The sequence below is a fragment of the Mastigoproctus giganteus genome, chromosome 8, assembly GCF_048544385.1.
Source record: "Mastigoproctus giganteus isolate SK-2022 chromosome 8, ASM4854438v1, whole genome shotgun sequence".
In the NCBI taxonomy this organism is placed as follows: Eukaryota; Metazoa; Arthropoda; class Arachnida; order Uropygi; family Thelyphonidae; genus Mastigoproctus; species Mastigoproctus giganteus.
In genome coordinates, this window is record NC_143582.1 from 218831020 (window position 1) to 218855689 (window position 24670).

A 24670-nucleotide genomic window follows, 5' to 3' on the forward strand; every position below is an offset into this window, starting at 1 on the left:
TCATATGAACACTCCTATGGCAACAAGAGTGTTGAAATCATTGGACTCTATCAAGAAACTCAATGTCTTTTTTCTTTTTCTTTTTTTTTTTCAAGTGCAGTTTCCACAGTACTCCAGGTAGTTTTACAATTGCCTTGTATATTGCGATTAAGACCACACTTTCTATACAAACAAATCTTAGATAATTATCGAAATGGCACCATTGACGCTCCTTAACGCATACCTACACTGCACAAAGGACTTCATATCCATCGGTATCATGCCCACCTTTCCCAAGCTTGCGGTTTGCTGCATTAAAATATAACTACCACTTTTCTGACAATCAATGAAACTTATCTCAGTAGATCCGAAGGGTGTTTGGTGGTATTCATTCATTAACAACTCTCCCAATCTATATCATCTAAAATTTTGATATCATGTACCTCTAGCCTTTCGACGATGTCATTTAAGAAAATTAGATAAACATTGGTCCCAGAAGCGATTCCAAGAAAACCCCACTTCTAACGTTAGCCCAATCTGAGAAGTAATCATTAATAACAATCCTGTAGTCCCTGCCCTGCAGCTATTCTTCGGTTTATACGGTAAAGAGTTCTTTACTTATATAAACTCCAGAAGGAAGGGGATGAATCAGATTGGTCCACTTGATTATCGATGGCTGAACTGTTGATGAACCTGCTCTGGTAGCTAACAAACTAAAGGAGTTATTCAGGGATGGGAATGTCAGAGTTTAATACTCCGGCAGTAAGCTAGATAAACTTGTAATAACTGAGAGTAAGAAAGGCAGCTGGGGTGAATGGAATCTGTCCAGTTATATTAAAGGGGGCAGCAAAGGAAGTAAGCAAACCATTAGCCATAACTGTGAGAGCTTCCTTGGACTTAGGAGAGGTACCCATGGACTGGAAATGTGCAAATGCGACCCCAATCCACAAAGAAGGATCAAAGGCATACAGGTAAATACAGACCTGTTAGTTTAACTTATGTTCCAGGGAAAGTAATGGAGGCACTGGTTAAAGAAGCACTGCAGGATCATCTAGACAAGGCTTCAGTTATAGCTCGGACACAGCATGGGTTTGTTAAGGGGAAGTCTTTTCTGACCAATTTGATTGGATACTATGATGCAGTCACAAAAGAACTGGATGCAAGGAATAACTTTGATATTATATATTTGGATCTTAGAAAGGCTTTTGATACTGTTGCACATGGAAGATTGCTGCACAAATTAAAGCAGTGTAGCCTTGGAGGCAAATTGCTGCTATGGATAAAGGGACAGTTGAGAGGGAGAAGACAGAGTGGTAATCAATGGACACTGCTCATCGTGGACTAATGTTGTTAGTGGAGTACCCCATGGTTCAATGTTGGGTGCATTGTTGTTTTCTGTATTCATTAATGATATTGATCATGGTATATCACGCTTAATGTTCAAGTTTTTGGACGATACGAAGGTCAGCAGGATTGTTAATGACACTAATGACAGTACGCTGCTGCGACAGGATCTAGAAAAGTTAAGATGGGCTGAGAGGTGGCAACTGAAGTTTAAAATTGACAAATGTAAAGTACTGCATATGGGAAGCAGTAACGTATCAACTGTGTGGTACTACACTGACAGTGAAAGAGAGTGAAAAGGACCTGGCGGTAATAGTGCAGGCAGATATGAAGTTCTCTGAGCAGTGCAGACGGGCTGAAAGAGTAGCTCATGGTGTCTTGTCAATGATATACAGGAATTTTTCTCGCAGGGATAAGGAGGTGATTATCCCCTTGTATAAGGCAATAGTCAGGCCACACCTTGAGTACTGTATACAGGTCTGTAGGCCTCATTTTAAAGAGGATGTAGAGCTGTTGGAACAAGTACAGAGAAGGGCAACAAGATTAGTGAACGGAACAATGGGTTGCTCTTACGAAGAAAGGCCTAAATTTTGTAGACTACATTGTCTGGAGACTAGGCACCTGCGAGGTGATCTGATTGAAGTGAATAAGGCCTTGAATGGTTTGAGAATGCTCAATGCTGATGGGATTCTTCTCCTTGCTCAGATTAATCGCCTGAGGGGCATAAATTCAAATTGAGGAAAGACAGTTGTAGGATAGATGTACGGGAGTTTGCCTTTAGCCAGCGGATGGTTGATTTCTGGAACAAACCTCCATCTGTCGTTGTAGAAGTTGATAGCTTAAACAGACTCACGGCAGAGCTAGACAAACATTTGGCGCCAGTGGATGGGTGAAATGAGAAGGGTGTGTGTGTTTTTTTTTTTTTTTTGGCTGATACTATAGAAGCTTGCTTTCTTGCATCATGTGCCGTTGCTAATGCTAATGTTATCAAAGAATCTTACCGAGATCTCAACATGTTTCAACTTCACAGTGACCTCTCGTGCAGGGCAGTGTCAAATGCTTTGCTAAAATCCAAATAAAGAATGTATAAATTATTTCCTACATCCACCTCATGAGTAATGTGCCAAAACAGCTAACCAATTTAGTTAAACATAAGTTTCCCTTAACAAAACAATAATGTGTATCCTCTTTAGAATCCATTTCTATCTATATTCTCGTATATTGCACTCCTGGTCATTACCTACATGATTTTCCCAACCAATGAAGTCAGACTAACTTGTCTGTAGTTACCCACTTCGCTCTTAAAATCAGCTTTACAGATTGAATCTCTATACAATTGTTAGAGATTACGGAGAGGGTAACCGCTCAAAAAAATAAACGGCTTTCCAATAAGTTAGCAGTAGACCTAGATGGCTTTCTCCCATTCATTATCCAAATATTCAGTGTTTTCATAACAGACACTTTTCTTAACATCTTCAACAGATCTTAAAATCCAGAAAGGTTCCAAGTATTTGGAACCAGTACTTCATCACTCGTCAGACCCATTCCCAAAACAGGAATTCAATGACACACAAAGATTAAAAGCCGATCTGAATAAGCTGCACATCGTCAAAAAATTTTTAGAAGACCATCATGCTTCATGTGTTCACGTAGCATTCTTTCCAATACAGGCTATCACATGCCGGATAATCTATTCAGGTACATGAGCCATTAAATAGGACCCCTCAGATTGATATTATTTGTAGGTATAAACTTCTTACTTCGTGTAAATATAAACTAGTCTGTAATTAAGTCACAAAGGAAGTTAGGCAAGCGAAGGTAGATTACGAAAATATTTGGAAAAGGATGCAAAGAAGAACAACGAGTTTTTTACTTATGTAAACATTAGAAGAAAGGGGATGGATCAAATTGTTCCATTTGATATCTATAGTTCGACTGTTGATGATCCTGCCCAGGTTGCTGAAAAACGGAATTAAAATTTTGCATTTACGTTCACACATGAGGAATTTTCTAGGGCAGTGGATGCCAGAAGTTTATCAAACTCTAATAAGGAGCTAAATCATTTTGTAATAACTGAAAGGAAAGTGTAAGAGAAATTGTGGAAATTAAACATAAGGCATTTGGGGTGATGGAATCTATCTAGCTAGATTAAGAAAGGCAACAAAGAAAGTAAGCAAACCCATAACCATAATTATATAATTGAGAGCAACCTTGAATTCAGGGGAGCACCCTGCGGACTGGAGATGTATGTATCCCTAATTCATAAAGGAAGATCAAAGAGTGACACGAGTAATTATAGACCTGTTAGTTTAACTTCTGTTCCGGGAAAATAATGGAGTCACTGGTTAAAGATGCATTGCAGGATCATCTTGACAAGACTGCAGTTGTAGTTCAGACAAAATGGGTTTGTTAAGGGGAACTCTATTTGATACTACGATGTGGTCACAAAGGAATTGGATGCAAAAAATATTTTTTTCATATGATATAGCTGGATTTCAGAAAGCTTTTGATACTCTTGGACGTGGAATGCTACTGTTCAAATTGGAGCAGTATGGCATTAAGGGCAAATTGCTGCTATGGATAAAGGGATGGTTGAGTTGGAGAAGACAGAGAGCGGTAATCGATGGACACTGCTCTTCGTAGACTAATGTTATTAGTGGAGTCTCGCAGGGTGCGCTGTTCTGCTCATTGTTGTTTTCTATATTTATCAATGATAGAGATAAAAGTATATCAGGCTTAATATCCAAATTTGCAGATCGTACAAATGTTAGCAGACCTGTTAATGACAGTAACGACGGTATGCTACCGCACCTGGATCTAGAAAAGATCCAGGCTCCGGAAGGCTCATTTTAGGAAGGATGTAGAGCTTCTGTAAAGAGTGCAGAGAAGGACAACAAGATTGGTGAGGGGAACAATGGTTTGCTTACCAAGAAAGGCTTCATTTCTCCAAATTGCAGCGTCTGGAGACTAGGCACCTGTTAGGTGATCTGATTGAAGTGTTTAAGGCTTTGATATCAGATAAACACAAAGTCGATTTGATAAAATGTCTTTGTATCTGTACAATTTGGCATCTGTCTGGCGTTTATCTGTTTGCAAGCTAATGTGCAGTAAGCATTTTTCCAGTCCTCAGGAAATAGTTCTTCTGTAAGGTGTTTATTATAACAGAGCCGTAAAGTTTTAGGACTAAGAGTATGAATTCTTTAGTTAAATTCGTTCTGTAAAAAATCAGTACAGAAACATTTATTGTTTTGAATTTCATTTACAGCTCCATCGATTTCTTCCCGCTGAAAGGACGCAGTGAGATCAGAAGAATTTCATTGCTGATTCTGAAGCTTAATTTTGTGATGAATGGGAAGATCACACTTAGGTCCATCGGACGGTAAAAGGCGGTCAAGAATTTTGTGAATTATATCGTTCCAAGACGTATCCACAGGAATTTTTATGGGTCTTTCTTCATAACGTGGCTGAGTTAATCAGTCTCAAGCAAAGGAAGCATCATTTTCTCTCTCGGAAACTCGGGTTTTTCGTCCAGAAAATAGCAAATTGTTAGTCGTTACTGCATTATAGACATCGTCTTGAAGGAATTTGTGCTTAATCATTTTATATATATGTCCTTAAGGGTTATCATTTCCGTTGAATTTCACTAATTCTCTCCAGGATCGTTTTCAACTTTGGATGATAAGTTAAAATTTATTTATTGTATTTATTTTAAATGCTGCAGCCAGTCGATCTCTTGAAGAGGCCAGGAGCGACTTTTATGCTAAAATTCTCGACTTGTCTGATGAACCAGGTGTCTAGATATGGTCAAAGCATAAGTCCACAAAGGTGTCGCATACTTAAAAGTGAGTTTTTATTTTGTAGAAAAACTGGCTTTATTTAAAGCTTAGTGAATATAGGCCACCATCTCGCTACCTTACTAAAGTTTTGGCTCCAGTAAGGATAATTAAACTGGCAAATCCTAAATATATTATCTTGTCTAGGTACGAAGACGTGATTCGTTTGATCGATGTTGATTTTGATTGATGATGTTGTCCAGGTACTAAAGATGTGGTTCTAAGGCATTATTTGGAGGACAATGAAACTGTACAAGTTGAATTGGATGAAGAAGTAACTTGCATAGATGCAGCATGTCGTATTCAGAAAACTATAATTTTCAAAATTTCAACGTCCTGGTTAAAAAAATAAATACAGCAGACTTTGGTTATTATTATGCAGAAGATGACATGAGAAAATCGATAAACTTACCTTACCCTTAGAACAGTAAGGCTCCTAAATAACAACTATATCGATGGATTTTTCTTGAGAGATATGGTGAATCTCATCTTTAATTGTGCAAGATCGAGCTGAAGAAATTTAAGTTAACGCAAGTCTGTAATATTAACACTAGACGTTGTCGAAATGTTGGTTGTATTATTCATTTACACTTCGTGTCCATACTGTTTCCATGGCACGTAAGAAAACAACCGAAAAACGAAAAAAAAACGAGTTTTTTTGGGGGGAGGATGAGGACATTGCTATCCAAGCGCAGCTTTCAGTAAGTATGTTGTCTTTTAGCTTGAATTGATGGGGAGGTGGGGGTTGGCACCCATTTTATTTCTGGCTTGGTTTAAGTCTTTTTTTGCTTATTTCCTTTCTTGGTTTTATTTTCACTTTTAGGATGAGGGCAACAACAAATTGTTGAATGTCTGGTGTTGCGTGTGAAGAATTAGCTGTCAGCACACTGACAGGATTTCAGCATAAGATAGTGGAGGGGGGAGGAACAGGAGAATAAGTGAATTTCTCTAAGCGAACTTGTTGAAGTTTTGTTTTGACCTTTAATTTTTCTTCGGTTTTTTATAGCTAATTTACAGACTAACTACGGTAACCCTATCCTGGATCTTAAAATAGCCATAATAACTGGTTTGAACTTATTTAATGAAAATAACAATGTTTTGGTAACATTGTTATTTTCATTAAATAAGATTTCTTCAACTTCTTTTCTAAGAAATTTACAACGTAATTTGATGGTAGATGTGAGAGGTAAACTGTTCCTTGATCGGGAGTTTTGACCTTTCTCGGCTCAAAATCAGAAGTAATATCTCACCCTTCTATTATAGAGTGCTGAGAGGCCACTAAGGGAGCAGCTTCGATATAGTAGATTAGATAGTAAGGCTGACAGATGAACTGGGCTACGCCTACAGTAGATAGGAACCAAGACAATCCGTGCCTGCCTCTCTGTCCAACGCTGTGTAACCCACCACTTTTACAATATGTTCCTTAATAGCACGTTTAATCTACTTATCATGTGTAATCGAAACCTGAAGAGCATGGGAGGATTTTATACCAATTTAAAGATTTGACTGAATAGTATTAGACACTTGCATATCATTAAAACTTACCTGTCTTCTATATCTGCTTCATAATATTCTATTTTACTCGAAGAATTTTCCTTTTTTGCAAATTCAATCATACTTTTGAATACATCTATGCCCAAAAGCTTCTTTAGCTTCTGACAGTTTGGTAAGACAATGTTTCTGGTGGTATCTCCAGGTCCACAACCAATATCCATCACAATCTCGTTGTCATTCCATTTTAGCACAGAAGAGAGTTCAGCAAACAATTTCTCGGCGTCCCGCTTCTGAAACTTATGATTGGTGGAGTAGAGTTGTGGATCTGGATTCATCTTTATGCTGAAGGAAAAACAAAGATGCAAGATGCTTCAGAAAACAGTTTTGCTGATTTATATTCAAAACATCAAATCAGAAATTTTAGTTAAGTTAACCGTGAAAGAAGAGAGATAATTGTCATAGAAATACAAGTATAAATATACAATTATGTAAATACAAATATACAAACAAATTTACAAAAAACTATTAATACACAAATACAAATTCAAATTTTTTATGATATATATTTGATTATCACGGAGAGCAAATTTATCCTTATTAATTCAATAAAGAATAATGAAATTTAAACCAGAAATTGGTACATAAACTAGTTAATTTTACATTTGTTACAACGTTGATAGTTGTGAATATTTACTAAGTTTACTTGAGAAAGTTATTATAAGAGTGAAATTAAGATCGTTTCCACTCACTAAGTTTGATTAGTGGAAATGGATTGAATAATTAGTGGAAATGGATTGACGCAAACAGGCGCAGCACTGTTGAAGAGTTGACTACCCAATACAACATGGGCCAACCCGGAACAATATGTAGCATGACCATGCTTCGCACGTATGGGCTATACCAGCAGACGACCCCCTAAGACATCCTCTCCTAACCAAGGTTCATCGGCGTAAAAGACTCGCCTGGTGCAAAGAGCATGCAAGTTGGACATTAGAAGACTGGAAGAAGGTGTGCTGGTCGGATGAGTCACATTATTTACTCCACGCCGTGGATGGTCGTGTACGCATTTGGCGTCAACAACATGAGGCTCTTAATCCATCATGCATGGTATGAAAAGTGCAGGCCGTTGGAGGCGGTTGTATGGTGCGGGGCACGTTTCACTGGCAGGAACTTGAACTACTGGTGCATGTGGAACAACGTATCAGTGGTCTCCGCTATCGTCAACTGCTTGCTAACTGTGTACACCCCGCTATGTTACACTTTTTCTCGAATGGCGATGGTGTCTTCCAAGATGACAATGAGCCGAGCCATTGAGTACTTGACGTGCAGGAATGGTTTGGGGAACACAGTTCTGACTTCCAGCATATCGATTGACCACCAAACTCTTCCGATATCAATCCCGTAGAGCACTTGTGGGACACTATGGAAAGGCATATCAGGCGTCTGGATACACCAATCACCATCACACCTGCTTTGCTAGCCGCATTACACACGGCTTGGTTGGCCATACCTCCCGAACGCTTCTGACATCTTGTTGAATCAATGCCACGTCGGTGCTGACTGGAAGCGGCATGTTCGGACTGGTTTGCATGAGATAGGAGGAATTATCAAAGCCAATTCAGAACAACAGTGCCCGTGGAAGAATCCATAAAAAAAGTATGCAGCAGAAACAGAAAGTCTATGAAACAGAGTGAAGACGGGTTATTCATTAACCTAATTGCGCTCTTTTGAATGGGATATAAAAAATGGAGCCTGAGTGGTTCTGGGGGGGGGGGCACATCCCCAGATGTGGGACCATGTTCCATAGTAGGATGGATCTGCGATTTTAACACAGTGAATAGTTGCTGCTTTTCTTCTAGAAAAGAAATACTGAGAGCGAAAGAGACCTCCCCCCTCCAGTTTTTTAGATGCTGAGGAAGCAATCTGGTCATACGCACATCACAATATATTGATGAGTTCGAATCTCGTCGATGACAGTAGGAATTTTTATGAGTTTTTCACAACGTGGCTGAGTTAATCGGTGTCAGGAGAGGGTAGCATGGTTTGTTCGCCCGAAACTCTGATTTTCGTCCAACAAGCAGAAAATCGACCTCAGAATGTGCGCAATTTACAGGCAATATACACGCAACAACATGGCCTTTGTCGCGGATGCTCCTAAAACCCAATAACAACAACAACATTCTCTACTACCTTGAGTGTGGTTTTCACAGTTGGAACATTAATGTGTGATTACTGCTTTCCATGTAAAGTACCGTGCATTTGTCGATATTAGACTTCCGTTGCCACTTCTCAGCCCATCCACCTAATCTATTTGGAAATGTATTGCAGTACATACTCTGATTACTGGGATTAAACAACCTGCCAACCTTCGTATCATCTGCGAACTTAGGCCTTCGGGGGAAAAGACTGGATTTGAATCCTCTTAATGACGCGAAGAATTTTTAAGCACCCTTTTCACAACGTGGCTGAGTTACTTGGCCTCAGGCGAGAGTGGCATGGCTTTTTCTCCTGAAAACTCGGGTTTTTCGTCATGCAAACAGCAAATCCATAGGGCACGCAATTATTTACAGTCATATTATATACGGCGCAATATGGCCTAAGTTGCAGATGTGCGTAAACTCTACAACAACCAACCAAGGCTTCTGAAGCGGGCTGCAATTTGTCTCCTGTACACCTCATTGACAGGACAAGTGTATACAATGTGCCCCTGTCCTCAATATCACCACGTAGGCAGCCGTTCATGTTTGACATGGTCTGTATCCATGGGCTCCGTTAACAAATAAGATAAAGCAAGATGAGTTCTGAATGTCGATTGTTTCATGTGCCTATGACGCCATACCATGGTCGTCGTTATGAAAGAGATGACTGAACTGATGAACTGTAATCACAATGATTCTAAAACAGTGCTTATAACTTGAGGGGTTACTATGTTGCTTCAAGACGGCAAATAGAAATAAAATCACATATCTTCTCATATGCGTTTATCTGGTTTAGATTGGATAATAAGGACAAATGTTTCTCAAATTATGGTCATAATAAGAGATTTAAGAGTTCTGATACTCGCCAAATTTCAGCGATATAGGAGGGTTCAAAGAGGACAACATGCATGTCACGTGGCTGTGGTAGGGGTACGGAGTTAATAAAATTCTCCATAAAACAGAGTTGTCTGTGTTTGCAATCACAGAGAAAATAAAGTAGGTTTCGTTAAGGTTGTGCAATCCATGCCCAGGAGCCTTCGTGAGTAGCACAGTACTTATAGTCACCATTCTTTAGTACGGTTTTAGAAGCACCAGCAACTAAAGCCATATTACTCCATTTTTACTGTTTGTAATTTGCGTGTGTTCTGTGGTCGATTTTCTGTTTGGTTGCCTGAAAACTAAATTTTCCGGGATAAAAAATAATACTCCCCCACTAATATCGGCTAATATTTGCCTTTAGCCAGCGGGTGGTTGGTTGGTGGAACAGACTTCCATCCCTTGTGGTGGAGGTTGATAGCCTAAATAAGTTTAAGGCTCAGCTGGACAGGTATTTTGAACGAACAGAAGGGTGAAGTGGAAGTGGTTTTTTTTTTTGGCTGATGCTGCATAAGCTTGCTTTCTTGCATCAAATGCCTCTACTAATGCTAATGCTAATGCTAACTCAGCCACTTTGTGAAAAAGCTCATAAAAATTCCTCACCTGATCGATGGGACTCGAACTCAACCCTCCTCTCGGTTTGGGGAGGACGGCGATTCTACCCACTATGCTACCCACGAGGAATTTAAACATTTATTCTGTGGTTTTGCATGTTTCTCAGCCACGATAGCCATTGACAGTAGCAGAATTTTTATTGACCTTTCATCATGTATCAGTGCAGAAATTCATTATTAAAAAAATCAAAAATTCATCATTAAAAAATTCATTATTTTTTTATCATAAGAGGAAACTATAGCACATTTAGTCCCTCTCTATGTCTGCAAGATAGCACAGTGGTTAAAATCATCAGGTGGAAAAGACCCTGGTTCGAATGCCATCAATGAAGCGAGGAACTTTTATTGGTTTTTCATTGAGTTATTCAATATCAGGCTGGACAGCAATGTTTTTCCTCCGAAAACTCAGATTTTTCGTCCAGCAAACCGATGAGAATGTCAGTTTTTTTTTTTAGTTCCCATCTGAGATTGATGGTAGAAGTATATGGATAGCCCTTAATAGTGTTATTTATGAGCTCACAAAACAAAGGGCAAGTACTGCTGTCCATATTTAAACGTAGTGAAAGCAGATTAACCCTATTTACCCACTGTTCTTTCGAAACAGTTACTAATGATTTAGCATTCAAGTATTTTAAGCAATTGCCTTACCTTTAAATCTGAAATAAAATCGACCTAAAATCCCACTTAGCAAATGGTTCCGGAAAAAGTAAAAACAGAGAGAGTACTTTTCAGCTGAAACTACTAGAATCATCGGTCAACAACCTACTTATATGGATATATCTCGCTGATTTGTGTAGATGTAAACAACTGATTGCAAGGTTCCCATTCTGGGCATCTCATACGTTTTACGTTCACCAAGATAAATAGCAGTGTTAAAGAATTAATGCAAGGTTATCCATCGTAATGTAGGTCAGTGTGGCAGCCAGCTTATCATTTAATTTTTACTTTATTTATTAATTTAAAAGGGTTAACCGTATTTTTTATTAACAAAACCAAATAATATACAAGGATTCAGTAAGAAAAAAAAACTAAACAGGAAATTGTCCTGAACATAGCATCATAGCATTTATTTTTCAACGGCTTGTGGGTAGCATAGTTGGTAGGATTGTCATCCTCCCCACACCTGGTGAAAAAGACCTGAGTTCGAGTCCAGTCGATGACGTGAGGAATTGTTATGGACCTTTTGCACAACGTGGCTGAGTTAGTCGGTCTCAGGTGAAGGTAGCATGGTTTTGTTCTCACGGACTCTCGGGATTTTCGTCCAGCGAACAGAAAATCGACCACAGAACACACGCAATTTACAGACATATGGCTTTAGTCGCTGATGTTCCTAAAACACTACGATAACAATAACCTAAATCTTCCCATCGCTTTACTAAATTCTGAAATCTGTTGCATAAAATACGTCGATTGCTATAGTAACCAATGACGTATATCATTTTGGCCCTCGCAGGTAGCACAGTAGTCATAATCCGTCCTCCCAACTGGAAGGAAAGGCCATTTTGCTGTTAATGGCTCCAAACTATGCGCTCATAAACGTAGGGGTATTGTGCCTGTAGAAGTGCGTTCAAGAGCCAATTTGCATAATGTGTGGGCTGAAAAACCTGGACTACCTTACGAAGAAAACCTTACATCCTCCTCCTGAGATTGGTTAAATAGAGTCTGGAGTGAAAATTGCTGTAGAAATTCGTTCATTCGTCGACGGGAACCCGATGCAGACATCTCCAAACGAGTGACAGACGGCGATGTATCGTGCCCACTGGCTACCTGGAGAACTATAGACGTAACCCGCTGTCATATTAGAGCTACCCACGAATAACTCATCTACCGGTGTGTATTGTGTTCATAAATTGCGCGTGTCTCTCTTCGGTTTACTTGATTTGTAGGACGTCACAACCCGAATTTCCGCCTGAACCGATAAACTCAGCTACGAAATGAAAAAAAAGCCCATAAAAGTTCTTTCTCTCATTGACGGGATTCTAACCCCGGCTTTTTCCACGCGTTATGGCGAGGACTGTGATTATAACCACAGACACTCCTACATTACTGTCAGTACCTCTTGCAACTAACTGATGATTGACCCAAGCGCAAAAGCACCCCTTCCCGCCTTGGAATGTTGTTCCACCTATTGCTAAAAATCCACCATCGTTCCTTTAGCGTGTATGGAGAGCTTCGTTTGTTTGTGACCTTCATACTAACTCCCCCAGATACCACCGAACTTTAACACTAGTCTATCTGCACTGATGAGTGATGGATACAAAATTTCGAGCAGTACAAGTGCCACTTGGTAACAAAGGTTGTTTGTTCAGTTGTACGGCTGTGTGTCTTTGCTGCTCCGGTTAACCAGTTAAATTAACAGAATTATGCTCAGGTTTATATGATGATTTTTATGTTGGTGTATTCCTAATTTGATGCTGAACAAGAGGATATCCATTGTGTGGCGACCTGGACATCCAGGTATTTATTATTTATAGTTTTCTTATACTGCAAAATTTGCTGTTTTTGCTACTCACGGCTGACCAGAGATATCTATCGCTTCCGGCTACAGGTCAAGGTCAGGCAAATGCGCTATGGGTTTGTACTTGCGGTCAAGTGACCATGGCAACACACGTCATTTACTGCCTCCTAGCAATTATCCACGCCTCGTACAAGCGGATTTCCACATCCAACAGTAACAAGTCCAGCCAACTAAAATAAGCCGTAATTTTTGACTTATTTTGTATCTGATCGGTAAACGTATCACTTGGAATACGATACGTAGTTAAGGCAACTACTAAACACAATTGTAAACTCTTTTCCAGCCCACTCGTAATCCTTTTATCTGCGCCTAAAATCAGAAAATGCCTTTAAAGCAAGATCACCCAAATAATGATAGCTGTGTAATTTGTGGAATTGTTCCGGACGTAGCTATAAAATGTACTTCCTGTCTCAAGACATACGGAAGCGAATGTCTCGCGTTGGACCTAAAGAGGCTCGGAAAGCAGCGACGGAAAGTTTGGCAGTGTCCCCCCTGTAAGGGAGAAAATTATATGCATTCACTCGGAACAACTGGTGAAACTTTTAACGATGTTAACCAAATTTCGGATTCACCTGAGCACAGGACCCAACCCGAACCTGAGGTAGACACGGAAAAATTGACATCGCCAGATGCACATGTGGAATTGACACCCGACTCATCACAGGAAGAACAAAATGACCATTCAGATCTCATCATGCAAAAATCTAGTAGCTCCCAACAGGATAACACCCTATCAACAGAGATCTCCGCAATAATTAATCAAACATCACTCGAACACAGTCCACTCCTGGTCTCGCTCCTCACAAATATTGAGACAACTCTATGTATAAAGCTGTCGCCAATTCATAATATCCTCGCAGACCTACTGCTGGAAAACAAGCGACTACGAGAACACAATGAATGCATACACAAAACATTGGAGGTGTTGCGGAAAAATTTTGAGGACCTGAAGCAATCGGTTTGTGATCTTGCTGTTCAAACTAACCATCATGAGCAGCAGCCTCCGGACGAACACTTTCACGCGAAACCGAGAGCTCCTACCCAAACCACCCCATCTTTATTACCACATGACCCCTCTCCAGCCCCCATTCTTACAACATGTGAGTCTGAAGTTGTGTGCCCTGAACGTAGCACTAGACCAGTATATATTGAAATCACAGCAGATGCCAACGGATACTCAGGAAATACTGCCTCACAGAAGACCCAAAGAATTCATCAGGAGCAGAATCTGCCAAATCGCACCTATTCGCGATCACAAAACTCACATATGGGGTCCTCGCGCTCAAAACCGGATAATGCTTTGGCTGCTGAAGTACATCGCAATTGTAGTTCCGCTTCAAACAACGTGAGAGGTAACCATTATGCAGGGACTACGATTGCATCTAATGTAAAGACCCATAGAGACACTACAACGTATGCAATGATTGCAAGCCAACGAACAAAAGAACAAACACTGACCCGCAATCCAACTCTTAAGGAACTGAGCCCCAATCTTAAAGTTATTGGAACCAATTTGCACTTCAGCAAGATGCAAATTGCGAACACTGGAATGATGAGCAAGCGATTCCGTAATGTCTTCATTAGTAGGCTCTCCCCTGCTACCACAGCTGATGATGTGGAACACCTTCTTGCTGCTTTCAAAATGAATGGTAGAGTCACCAAGCTATCCACAAAATATCCCACCTACGCCTCCTTTAAGATCGATGTAGCTGATGCAGATTTTGAAGCACTCTTCAATCCTGAAATCTGGCCTGCTGGAGCTCTTGTTATGCCATATCTCGGGCATAAAGGGCAGCGATATAGAAGTAATGGAAAGGACTCCCACCAATGGTACCCTGATTCATAGCAATCCCAGATCTCGTTACCGCAACTAGCACCACAGACACGGAACACCAATATGCCGATCCCTGTGCTCATCAGTCCTAGACACACCCCGCTGAATCGAGTCGTGCTATGTCAAAGACAACCCGTCCGTATTAAAGTACCTACAGTACCTGCCTGCACCATATTTTATCAAAATGTGCGTAGTCTTAGGAACAAGCTTGACACTATGGAGCAAATTCTGCTTCCCGGATATTTTGACCTGCTCGCCATCACCGAAACCTGGCTCAATGACGATGAAGAATTCCTAGCAGCAGCTGCCCCAGCTGATTATGGGGTCGTATTCACATCTCGGATTGCACGCAAGGGTGGAGGCGTCGCAATATTTTACAAGAAATCCACTTTCAAGCTATTGGATAATAAATCCAGTAACTCCCCTAACTATGAAGCAATCCTCGTTACGTTAAGATACAACTTCGTGACGTTTGACCTCTGTGTGGTGTACATACCTCCAACGCCTTCCCCGCAAATCATCCTGGAAGTTTCCAACTGGATAATCAATCAGCTGCATCCCACAGCTTCTCATGTAGTTTGTGGTGATTTCAATTTACCTCCTCAGCTATCTAATATGAAAAAGGATCTTCTGGCACACTTGAGATGTGCTGATCTACAACTTATTAATGAAGCTCCAACCAGGGGGAATAACCTCTTAGATCTAGTTCTAGCCTCTATCCCTTGCACCCTTGATTACATTGCAGAAACGTCATTCGACTCTGATCATGTCCCAATACATGTGACTGCATATCTGCCAGCCCCCAAATTAGAAACCAGAAGGACAACAAAAAAGGTTGACATCACTAGCCCCAACTTACTTGACGTAGATAAGTGCATCAGAGCCGCCTCTCTCATTCCCTGGGTGGCCTTAGAGACTTGTGACCCAGAAATAGCTGTGAACATTCTCACAAACTGGATCAACACGGTTGCCAAATATGCCGCCTCTAAAAAAATCACAATCAGTCCATATACAAGACTTTGGTGGAATTCAGAACTCAAAATGAGTTTCCAGCTGAAGCAACAGCTCCATCGCACATGGAAACAGTCGCAAAATGTCAATGATCGCATCGTTTATTCTAGGGCACGGGCTCAATTTAATCGCATGAAATCTGAGGCAATCAAATTATACGTTAACCGAGATCTGGCTAAAGGAAAAATTCCATACCAGAAAGTGAACCATCATTTTCCTCTGCAACTTGATCCTGAATTGTGGCTCGATTTCGTCACAAGATTTAATCGTAATCCCATGCCAAACTCAGATCTGGCTCTACTAACAGAGCCCACCCAGCAAGAAGTGTTGAACACCATTCAGATCACAAAACAACAGCTGATCGTCGCCATCAATTCTCTACCTGCCTCGTCAACCACTGGTGATGATGGAGTTCCCCAATTCATGCTCAAATGCCTAAGTCCGTACATTATTCAGCCACTTTTAATTATCTTCAACCAGTTACTCTCGAACCAGATTTTCCCACAGCAATGGGAAAACTATCTTATCAAACCTTTAGCCAAAGTTCAGTCGCCATCGAAACCTAAACATTTTCGACCCATCTCCAACTCCTCCAGCCTGCTGAAGCTCCTGGAGAAGACCTTACTCCCGATCCTCACCAAGCAGATCATGCCCAGTAATCCAGCCCAAATTCACTATTCCCTTCCAAACAGATCAACGATCACAAATCTGCTAGCCACAACGAATACTATCTTGTCAGCATTCGAGAAAAGGCACGAACTAGCTGTTACTTACTTAGACATTGAGGCTGCATTTGATGCCGTCCAAGTAAACCAACTACTCACTCTCCTGGAATGCCACTTCCAGATCACAGGGAACATATTATGCTTTCTCTCCTCTCTTCTGAATAACAGAGTTATAAAGCTTCAGACAGGAGATCGCACCCTTACTAGATCCGTCACCGCAGGAGTCCCACATGGAGGGGTCCTTTCCGGCCTTCTGTTCTCATCTATTATCTTCCCACTGGTTGCACATTCTCGATGTCTACTGAGCTATGCAGATGATATCAAGATACTTACTCCCATCATTCCTGGTCAAGACCTTGATCTGGTAAAAACGGAAATTAACAACACTCTCACTGCAGTCACATCTTACCTCTGCCAGTTCGGGCTCAAGATCAATCCTGCTAAGTCCGAATTCATGGTGTATTCATTGAAGCAACCTCCTTCTTCTCTCCAGCCTTCGGTCGGCAACACCCTCATCCCAATTGCATCCAGCCATCGTGATCTGGGCGTTGTATTCGACTCCAAACTTCGATTCAACGCCCACATAGACATGCTCCTCACACGTGCTTCAAGACTCCGGTGGATAGCAAAACAGCATCTCCTTCATATCAGAGATAAAAAGACAACCGTGAGGTACATAAGAGCAATCATCTTTCCACCTTTACTCTATGCTGCTGAAATTTGGGCGTCAGCGGCACCATCAATAAAGAAACCGCTCTTTGCCACAGAATTCTGGCTCCTAAAGTGGGCCAACAGGAAGCACAACCTTCCAGTTCTGATTCATACCACGCAGCTCGCCAACTCTCTCGGGATTCCACGGCTTCCCACCTTAGTCGAAGACCAACGCCTCCTAGCAACAGTCAAGATGATAACAGGCATAATCGCAACACCTTCATTCTGGGATACCTGTGGCTGGAGGATCCCCCCTGCTGCCCTTAGGGCCAATCCCGAGCTCTACTCGCATTCAGCGCGACTCCATCTCTCGGACAAGTTCCTCCCTCAGCAGATGTTCAAGCAAACCCAGGCACTTGACGCCGACCTGAACAAATTCGCTGTTGACCGGACTTACAGGAAAAAAATTATGTCTAGTAGGACTAATAAGCATTGACATGTGTACCTTACATCTGTTTCTGTCTGATTGAGCTGGTGCTCTTATCTCGATGTTAAGTCAGCTCAATCAGACCTAACTCTCGTAAGGAGTTCTCTCCTTTGTATAAAATATGTTTTCTTTTGTAAAATTAACTGTTTTTGTAAATTAATTGTTCTATTTTCCCGGAAGTTTCGGGAGGTTGTAAAAATGTAAACCCCTGGCTTTTTGGCTGTGAAGGGCATTAAAGATTATCTCTCTCTCTCTCTCTCTCTCTCTCTCTCTCTCACTTAACCGCTATACCTCTGCGTTTTCGTTCTTGTGATAGAGTTGCATTGAACTAAACGTATCGTTTAAAGAAAGGTACCATATAAAGAGATTTGTATCATGGTATTATAAAATTACCAGTGTCGTAATGTTTCCATTTTAATTAATTTAGTAAGGTGACATCTATCAGAAAAGGTAATTACTACGCCTAAGTATAAATATCTTATGTTTTATGGCTGATTTTATTAACATAATTTTAAGTTCAGTTATCTGCAATAATATTAAGGCGACATCTATCGGAAAAGGAATTACTATGCCCGAGTAGAGAAATATATATCATTTTATGGCTGATTTTATTACAGTAATTTTAGGTGTAAACATTAACCAGATGCGTGTTGTTTGTGTTTGTATACCATACCCCAGCAACCAAGAAAAAGCAATCAGTTCCGTCCAGGAACAACGTCATCCTTATGGAATGAATCAGGCTGGCAATAATGTTCAGATACACCCTCAAGTGACAGAGTCCACCAGAACAAATGACAGGCCCCACGAATCATTCCCCAGATGATAAAGCACCATCGGTGGCCTACAAAGAGGGTGGCAACTTTCTGCAATCTTACTTTCCAATTTTTGTGTGCATGGTGGGCCCAGATATCTGCGGTCCACATCCACCTTCTGCCAGACTTGTTCGTTTCGTTGCTAGTTTTGTGCTACAGTGGCTACTCTGACTGAACCCCTAGATTTGTGGCACATTGGTCAGTTGGCTACTATCTATAACAATACTCCTGTAAGTGCCTATGATCATGCCGTTCGTGAGGTCGCTGATGTCGACTATCTCCCATGGTACAGTTTTAATATCTCCCTCTAGACATAGACACTGTTGCTCTTCTTATTGAATTATCCTACCACATTACCGGTAAAGTATCCCGACGAACGTTCAGGATACTTCAATATTTTTACAAATATTTTTGAGACACCCTGTATAAAATCAAACTCACTGATGCATAAAAACTATTGTGAAAAATAAAATTCCTACAAATGGATTATTATTTAAATTTTTATTGATAGTAATTTATGTAGCGTTAAATTTATAGCCTGTTCTCTATTTTTAAATGACCTTTTTTTTTTAAATGCTGCACGACAAACCCGAGTTTCTGGGAGAAAAACCATGCCGCCCTCGCCTGACACCGACTAACTCAGTCACGCTGTAAAAAAGGACGTAAAAATTCCTCATGCAACTCAAGCTCAGGTCTTTTCCACCCCGTTGGGGGGAGGACGGCGATCCCACCAACTGTGCTAACTACGAGTGTCTTTCTTAATGAAATAACAGTATAGTTTATGTCAAACAGAAGTGACATGAATGAAATTTGTTCTTCTTTTCTTCATTTATAGCGCTTTATCTAAAGGGGTAATTATGATTTCAGTGTATTCATGTGAAATTACACGTGTATTAAACGTCTCAATTTCTTTCATGAGTTTCATGAAGTGAAAAACGTTTTGAAACACTCCTCGGGTAACTGAAGTTTCGGATAACCGGATTTCTACTGCATACTGATTCAGAATGACCCAAACGAAAATTTATAGGCCAGGAGGAAGACCCTGTCATAGTAACTTCAATTTTTGAATTTCTTTGATACAATGAAGTAGACAACGGCCTCTGTATGAATTTTAAAATGCTCCAACCATTATGCCAAGTTGGGAACAATGTCTCATACGCCATCTTGCATGAGATTTAGTAAGGGCTGATGAGTGGAGCCCTCGTGGGTAGTACCGTTGGTAGAATCGCTGTTCTCCCCACACCAGGGTGGAAAAGGCTTGAGCTCGTCCCGTCGATGACGTAATGAATCTACACAAACAGATTCTAGACGTTATTACATTTGGAGACAACGATGAATGTAGTACCATTCCTCCAATGTCAAAGAAAGGGATACTTACGGTGGAGGTGGTGTTCTCATGTTAGGCTGAAACAACTTCATGTTTTTGATAGGGATACCGTAAATGTGCAGAGGTAAAAAAATTATCATATTAGGCCACCCGAATATTTTTATTCATCTGCTGTGCATTGTGTATTATGTCTGTAAATTTCGTGTGTTCTGTGGTCGATTTGTCTGTTTTGCTGTACGAAAACCCCGAGTTGCCGAGGTTTTCGTCCCCAGCAACTCGGGAAAAAACCTTGCTATCTACACTTGAGACAAATTAACTCAGCCACGAAGTAAAAAAAGACCACTAAAGTTCCTCTTGTTATTGACGGAATTCAAACGCGGACCTTTCCCCCTCCTCGGTGTGGGGAGGACGGTAACGATACCACTGTGCCACCACGCAGATTAATTTTCTGTGGAAAAAAACCTTGCTATCTACGCCTGAGACGGACTAATTCTGCCACGGAGTTGGCGTAAGTTATTCAAAGTATTCTTGTATGTAAAGGCGGTAACCAGAGTTTCCCCTATATGCCGCCGAGTCATCTAGCGGCAAAGTGCCAAGACCGGCATTAAAAAAAAAAAAAAAACGATCTAATGAAATGTTTGTATCTTTATGTGTATATTAAATGTGTGTTTTGTTATATGTTGTAAGCCGGCCGGCACCTGGCATTTAGCAATCAGGGGGAAGAAGAACAAATGCTCCCCCCCCCGACTCCCGTCTCAAGCCACGAGGAGGCAGCCAGGTTCTACTATCAAGAGACACGTACCGAAGTTGTCACGAGGAGTACCTCAAAATAATTTAGAAAGGAAGAAGGGAAAAGGGGAGAGAGGATGAAGGAAAAGGAACAGAAGAGAAGAGGAATACAGATATCCTCTAGAAATATAAGCAGAAGAATATAAAAGAGAAAAGTAAGAAGACTACAAGGAACATGTAATTAAAAACTAATTATCAACAGTAATACATACAATCAATTTTACCCAGTAATTATAATAAACCCAGTCATAATATCAACCATTATGGCAGATAATAACTTAAAATCAAATTTAAAACTCCAAAAACAACAAGGCGAGAATCATACCAATAAGCAATTGAAAGACTGCAAATCAATAAGATTACAAAACCTTGAAAAACTTACAACTAAAACAGCCAATCAATCAGGAAAACTCCCAACAACACGATTAATGCAAGGTAATTAATTTAATACTACTTCCAAAACCCAAGACACAATCAGAGAGCAAGTCCAAATAGACAACTTAAATTTTAACTTAACAATAATCAAGCAGTATTTTACATTTTAACAAGTGATAGGTAAGCTAAGTTGCAGCCATTATCAACCCACTGCAGGACGGAAGCCTCCTCAACAATTCATGCTGAAGGAAATGGACCATAATCTGCCACGCTGGTCCAGTGCGGGTTGGCAGATTGACCGTATTTAGCAGTCAGGGGCTCAACTACTCAAAGTCTACTCAAACAGCGTACTGCACTCCCGCTACTGAACCCAACCCCGACACCAGAAAACTGGGATCAGGGTCAAGCCAGCAGCAAACACAAATACAGGCTGTCACGACAGAGACATCCAAACAAAACAAGGAGAAAACACTAATATTGAGAATCCTCAACCAGTACTGATAGCAATTTACTAAACAGCCACGACAACTTCTGTAATATACAAGTTCAGCTGAAACTATCAATACGAACAAATAAATAGAAGTTAAAACGATAAAACTGGTCAAAATCTAAAACCTTTTTATGCAGCAACTCGCATAAAAGCATTTTAAATAAGTTCAGGTTTAAACAACTATTAAGGTTATTAAGACAACAGAATCCCTCCTGCCAAAGACATATGACCCAAGCTATGGGTGAAAGACCCACCAAAATCCCGAATCATCAGTTAAAAATAACTAGCATGAACAATTCATCAAAAGAACAAGGTGAATTAACAAAATACAGTTAGCCAACAACGCAATGGCTCTCTGCAACCCACAGAGACAACAGGATGATAATTACATTATTAAGAATAACAATAATTCAACAAGATAAAAGTTTATTCCCACAGTAGGCAACAAAAAAAATTACATTAATTACAGAGAAGCTTAGTTTAAGAACTCAATAATAATAAGATTTAACTCAAATTATTATATAGAGAAAAACTCGATCTAGGGCCGTTGACAATAACCAGAAACACTCATTAAAAAAAAGCAAGAGAGGGCCAACCAAAACATCACAAAAGAAAAACAGCACCCCAAGCAACCAAACCAGAGCAGCCAAAATTTTTATCAAACAAGCAACAGCGCAGAAAAACCAAAGAAACCGCAGAAAGTCCAAAGCAAAGAAAACACAAAACTATTCAGGATCATTTGGATCGAACTGAAATTCTCAAGGATACTCAGCATGGTTTTGTTAAGGGAAAATCATGTTTAACAAGTCTGGTTCGCTATTTTGAAAGGGTCACTCACGAGCTGGATTTAGGGAATAATTTCGACATTGTTTATTTAGATTTCAGCAAAGCTTTTGACTCCGTCCCACACATGTACGGTTGCTTTATAAGCTGGAACAGGTTGGAATCACTGGGAAAATCCTTAGATGGATAGCAGGATAGCTTCAGGGCAGGAGGCAGAGGGTTGTGATAAATGGCTATTCCTCAGATTAGGTTGATGTAAGAAGTGGGGTTCCCCAAGGATCAGTATTAGGACCACTGTTGTTTTTAATTTTCATAAACGACATCGATGAAGGGATAGAGGGCGTAATGTCTAAATTTGCAGATGATGTTAAAATTGGTAGAGTAGTTAATGATCACTGTCAAGCTGAGCATCTTCAGAGAGACCTAGATAGAATTCGAGAATGGTCAGAAAAATGGCAGCTATGCTTTAATCCAACAAAGTGTAAGGTATTACACCTGGGAAACAGTAATCCCTAAAAATCTTATTCACTTGGTGGAGTTCAACTAAACCCAGTACTGGAGGAAAGGGACTTGGGTGTTACGATACGGTCAGACATGAAATTCCCTGAGCACTGTAAACAGGTTGCAAGGAAGGTCCATGGTGTTCTATCGATGATCTATCGAACTTTTGCAAGTAGAGATAGGGACGTGATAATTCCATTATATAAGGCTTATGTTAGACCACACTTGGAATACTGTGTTCAAGTATGGAGACCGCACCTAAAGAAAGACATCGAGCTTCTTGAAAGGGTGCAAAGACGGGTAACTCGCCTAGTGAGATCGGCAAAAGGGCGTCCTTATGAAGAAAGACTTCGAATATGTCGGTTGCAGAGTTTGGAAACTAGACACCTTAGAGGAGATTTGAATGAGGTGTTTAAGGCTCTGAGAGGTATCAGTAAAATGAATGAGGACGAAATTTTAAAGATTATAAATGATGCTAGAACTAGGGGCCATAAATTCAAGTTACGGAGAGAAATGTTTAGATTGGACTGCAGGAAGTTTTATTTTAGCCAGCGAGTTATAAATTACTGGAATAAGTTGCCTACATGGGTGATAGAGGCTGACAGTTTGGGAAATTCAAAGGTCATCTGGATAGTACCTTCGGGTCAGGGAAGCGTATAGGATGATAGGTTTCATTTCCTTTTCTTTTATTAATTATTATTATTTATTTATTTATTTAATTTTTTTTATCATAGTTTTATTCGTTTTTTTTTTTTTTAGCTGGTTCAGAATAAGCAATAGGCTTTCTTGCACCATGCGGCCATTACTAATACTAATACTAATACTATAAATCAAGAGAAGCCAATCTCTTAAAAAAGGGGCTCACATCTGGTGAGTATGGGCTTGGCACACCCAGGATCCTGAGCTGCTGCTGGATATCCTCATTCTTCTCTTTCTTGGTGATTCCTTTCTACTTCTCTCTCTCTCTCTCCCTCTCTCTCTCTCTCTCTCTCTCTCTCTCTCTCTCTCTCAGGGTAATAGGGAATTTTTTTTTTGGCCGTGCTGCATAAGCCTCAGGCTTCCTTGCACCATATGGCTATTAATAATAATAATAATAATAATGTTTGAAGATTTTTTCCGCAAAAGTGGAAAAAGAATTATAGTTTTCTAAAGTCTCCACCAATTTTGGAAGATCATCAACATGTAAAACCCCAGTGATCAGTTGAAATTCAGACCTAAAGTCAACGTACTGAATACAATCAAAAATTAAGTGAGTGGCAGATTCTACCGCACCACAGGAACAATCTGGGGAAAGAGCAAGACCCAAGGAGAACAATTTTTCATTCAAACTTCCATGACCGGAAAACAAAAAAATAGCATAAAGACCAGGAGAAAACCAAGCTAAATATTTCTTATTAATTTGAATTACCTTTGGGAAGAATGAAAAGTTGTACGATCTGTAGCTCCATTAATCCATTCAGAAAGAAATTGATCTCTTATACGTTGAATATCCAATTTTACGGAAAGATCTAAATTTAAATAATATCGGTCCAGCACAGAAGGAATACCTGGTCTTCTACAATATTGAAGGTAACTAAAAATCACTTCAAATTTAATAATAGGAACTTTACCAGTAATGACTTGGAGGGCAGAGGAAGCAATAGTCCTACAAGCGTGAGAAGTAGCCAGCAGAAAAAAGCGTTGGGCCTGAGTCAAATATTTATTAACTATGAATTTGGACACACTCAGATCCTAAGCACCAGCAGCATAACAAACTATAAGAAGAAAAATGCTTTTATAATAAATTCTAAGAACAGAAGGTTTGAGTCCCACAGAACCCCTTGTAATTCTGATTAACTTTCCAGTTAAAGTTTTTACTTTTTGTAGAATAAATTTGGCGTGTTGAACGAATTAAAAACGGTCGTCAATGAGGACACCCAAATATTTGTAAGATTTAACAAGTTTTATGTGCTGGTCCAAAAGCTTAATATTGGGAGGACGATTGGCGTTAAGAGAACCCTTAAACAGCATTTGTTTAGTTTTAGAGACA

At 40.1% G+C, this 24670-nt stretch overlaps 1 protein-coding gene across 1 annotated transcript in view; it reads right to left on the reverse strand.

The window, feature by feature from the left end:
- The window catches only part of LOC150082297 (juvenile hormone acid O-methyltransferase-like), a 29899-nt gene extending 18829 nt beyond the window's left edge, over positions 1 to 11070 (reverse strand). Inside the window, exons 1-2 of the mRNA XM_090380479.1 lie at positions 10987 to 11070; positions 6702 to 6992 (exon numbers count right to left, since the gene is read on the reverse strand). Coding sequence (XP_090236605.1) covers positions 6702 to 6985 — 284 coding nt within the window. The 5' untranslated portion in view covers positions 6986 to 6992; positions 10987 to 11070. The remainder of the gene's footprint in view (positions 1 to 6701; positions 6993 to 10986) is intronic.
- Between the last annotated feature and the right edge of the window lie 13600 nt (positions 11071 to 24670).